The sequence below is a fragment of the Gregarina niphandrodes genome, assembly GCF_000223845.1.
Source record: "Gregarina niphandrodes unplaced genomic scaffold scaffold00019, whole genome shotgun sequence".
Taxonomy (NCBI): domain Eukaryota; phylum Apicomplexa; class Conoidasida; order Eugregarinorida; family Gregarinidae; genus Gregarina; species Gregarina niphandrodes.
Window position 1 is genome coordinate 147,309 of NW_011645788.1, and position 3,711 is coordinate 151,019.

Here is a 3,711-nt window from a genome sequence, read left to right on the forward strand (position 1 = left end):
AGTCACAGATTGCAGACATCTAACACCTGCGGAGCTGGAGGACCTTCGCCGTACTGCAGCCATAGAGTGGCTGGCACAGATACCACTCCAACAAAGTGCGTCAGATGTAGGTTGCGGGCCGGTCCCAAGCCGACTGAATCGATGGTGCTTGACTGCTTCTGTTATCTCTGCGGGTATTGTTATCCTCGGTGGGGCGGCTGCAGGCCTGATACATAGCATGAGCGGTAATTCGGAAGCTGCCGAACGTACCATGGGGAGAACATTTAATGTGAGCCTATCTAGCACCACGACCGAGAATAACACTACGAGCAGTTCGAACGTCTTGGATCTTGTTTCCACAGGTGCCGCGAACACAGTGAAGCGAATGCTCGACACTAGCTCAACTGCGCGTTATGTGACACCGAACATGAACCGGACAAGCACCATGACCGAGAATAACACCACGAGCAGTTCGAGCCCCTTGGATCTTGTTTCCACAGTCGCCGCGTTCGAGCGAATGCTCGACACTAGGTCAACTGCGCGTTATGTGACACCCAACATGAACCAGACAAGCACCATGACCGAGGACCACACCACAAGCAGTTCGCATGTCACATCCGACGTGAGTGAAACATCCGACGTGAGTGAAACATCCGACGTGAACATGATGAAGGAAACATTACCGACGGAGACGACGGCAAGCATAGAGATTGTTACGAAATACGGGGGTTTTGCCAGGACGCCGATGACTGGAGTTGATTTGGAGAGACTTCAAATCACAGGGCCCAAATGCGATGAGGCCTATAATTCATCTAGTTATGGAGATGGTAGCTGGCCCTTAATCGAGGCAGGTTTAGGGCGATATCCATGTGATGGCAGTAGTGGACAGTTGATGTGTGCATCACGTACCTCCGCTGGCACCTGCCATCGTTTCGGTCCCTGGACGTATGACGTGTTTGCGGTGAAGGACGCGATAGAACGTTATCTACCGAACGACGGAGCCTGTGTTGCACGGTGTGATGATTCGGATAATAGAGTGCGCCATCTGTGGGAGGAGACCTCAAGGCATCTACCCTTTGTTCCTCGTTGTCCTGATAAGGGGTTTGGGGAACTGGAGATGAGTGACTTCACAACGATGATGCGACCGCGTTATCCTGTCGTAAAGCGTTGCTCAGGGGGGTCTATTGGTTGTCGGTCAAGTCTGTGTGATTTTACAAGTGTTGAATGTCGCGTTTGGACACCGGGAGATACGGATTGGGTTCCGCAATGGATTTTGTCAATCGGTTACAATACTACAGTGCGAGATGTGTTGAGAAAGATGTCGCATAGTAAGGGAAAGGATGGTACTTATGACTGTGATTGCGCATGTCGCCGGATGCGCCCGGATCTTGCTACCGGTACTGACGTCCGGATTGTGGAGACGGAGCGCGCGGGAGACTTGTTGAAGTTGAGATTGAGTAGACGAGAGTTAAGCAAGCTTCAATTGCCTTTAGAAGAGTGCAAAAATTATCCTACAAATTCCTGGAACAAGTTAACGGAGATCGGACGCTTTCCATGTGGTGGTGGAAGTGGACTGATGATGTGTAAAAAGACGTATTTAACAGAGTGCCGACCTTGGTTTTGGGGTTGCTATGATAGTCTACCTTTCACTTGTCATCGTTTTGGTCCCATGTGGATGGACGTCTATGCCGTGCAGGATGCTACAAAGCATCACTTCACCGACCTTGATGATTGTTTATTTAGGTGTCACTCGGAAAAGGAAACGACAAACTACTTGTTGGCAGAGGCCCATCATTATTCACAACATGTCTCCGTCCATCCTGTGGACAGAGACACCAAGTCAACAAAAGATTTCACAGTTGCTCTAAACACACCCTATTCTGCAGACACAAGTTGTTCGACAATCTGTAATCAATCTGTGTGCCAAATCCCCGACTGTACTTGTCATATTTCACATACCCTCTGCCAAATCGAAGTGGACAACGCCCAAGAAACACAATGGATTAACTCCTTCGGATTTAACGCGCGAATGTGGGACATGGTTCGAATGCTATCTATCCCCAAGGCTAACTTGAACCCCAAATATTCCGTAAAGCGCAACAGCGAGCGTGTTAATACCAAGATGTGCCAAGCCGACTGCTATGGCCTACTCTGGTCAGCCGGGACAGAATAAATTTTTTGGGTCTGTCTGGTCTTAGCTCTGTGTCTAAACACGATTTGCACCACACACCCCACGGCTAGTAGGGCGCGATTCGCTGCCTTCGGAAACACCACCAGCACCAAGATCATGAAGGATCCAGAAACCAACGGGTCCAGGGGCTTCGGCTTCATCAGCTACGACAACTTCCAGTCGGCAGACTCCGCGATAAAAACGCTCAGCGGACAGTTCCTTACGCGAGTCTGACGCAAAACGACTGAGAGCAGAACATCGACGGATCCATCCCTCTTTCCCCCCGATCAACGGCCCAACGAGCCAAAACGGTGGGGCACCCGTCGGTTGAGTCTTTCACACCGTACACGTGAATTAAGAGCCATGCCTGTAGTTGCGAAACGAAAGCAGGTGCGTCCCCCAGACGAAACAACTTGCGTTGGGAAATTGACCCGTTCGCTGGTTGCTAGACGGAATGGCTCCGCGTGACACCAGAGGGATGGCAAGGAAGACCTGAATGATTCACCAGCGGCGCTCATGGCTGCTGTGCTGCTGTACGGACAGTCTCAATGTCCCCACATCGTCGTTGATGCTTCGCGAAACACACTCGCCATTTTTCGACGCCCCCAAAAAAAAAGTCAGTTGGTATAGCTGCGCGCGTGATGAAGACCGCATCGTGTCGTGCGTTTACAGATGTGGAATGCATGGGGCTGTTAGCCGGGCTTATGGGTGTCGATGGGATGCAACCATCTGTTACCGACTGTGATGTTCGGCTGCTGACACTAGGCGATCGAAGAGGAGAGGCTACCGTTCAATTCGTCGTTGCGGCACCTAAGAAAGCCTTGAGGGAATTGATTCAAGCGGGGACTCAGGAAGAAGCAAATGAAGGCGGAAGATTGCCCTGGCTGGAGACGTGTTCAAGAATTTTCATGTGGAATCCACGTGGTGAGACCAATACTAGGGAAGAGTCGCTGGCAATGAATGACCTCGAGTTCATTGAAGCAGTCGGGGAAGACGGTTTCAGTCAGGAAGAAGCCCTCTTGGACGAAGGCAAAAGATTGCCCTGGCTGGAGACGTGTTCAAGAATTTTCATGTGGAGTCCTCGTGGTGAGAGCAATACTATGGGAGAAACGTTGGCAATGCGTGACCTCAAAGCGTATTTCGATAGCGTGGACCCAGGCAAAGAGTTCTCCCATGTCTCGGATAAGATCTGCTGCGACAGCGTTGGTCGGAAAATGTGGGGGCTGGGAAAGGTGCGCGACCCTGGGTCATTGGAAGATCTAGGCCCCCTGGAAGTCACAGATTGCAGACATCTAACACCTGCGGAGCTGGAGGACCTTCGCCGTACTGCAGCCATAGAGTGGCTGGCACAGATACCACTCCAACAAAGTGCGTCAGATGTAGGTTGCGGGCCGGTCCCAAGCCGACTGAATCGATGGTGCTTGACTGCTTCTGTTATCTCTGCGGGTATTGTTATCCTCGGTGGGCGGCTGCAGGCCTGATACATAGCATGAGCGGTAATTCGGAAGCTGCCGAACGTACCATGGGGAGAACATTTAATGTGAGCCTATCTAGCACCACGA

General features: G+C 51.3%; 1 protein-coding gene across 1 annotated transcript; it reads left to right on the plus strand.

Moving 5' to 3' along the window:
- Positions 1-236: 236 nt before the first annotated feature.
- On the plus strand, positions 237-1,886 carry GNI_095960 (hypothetical protein; the record flags this gene model as incomplete). The annotated part of the gene is made up of 2 exons (XM_011132692.1): positions 237-733; positions 1,820-1,886. Coding segments are annotated over 2 exons (564 nt in total), but the record flags the coding sequence as incomplete, so codon positions are not given.
- Between the last annotated feature and the right edge of the window lie 1,825 nt (positions 1,887-3,711).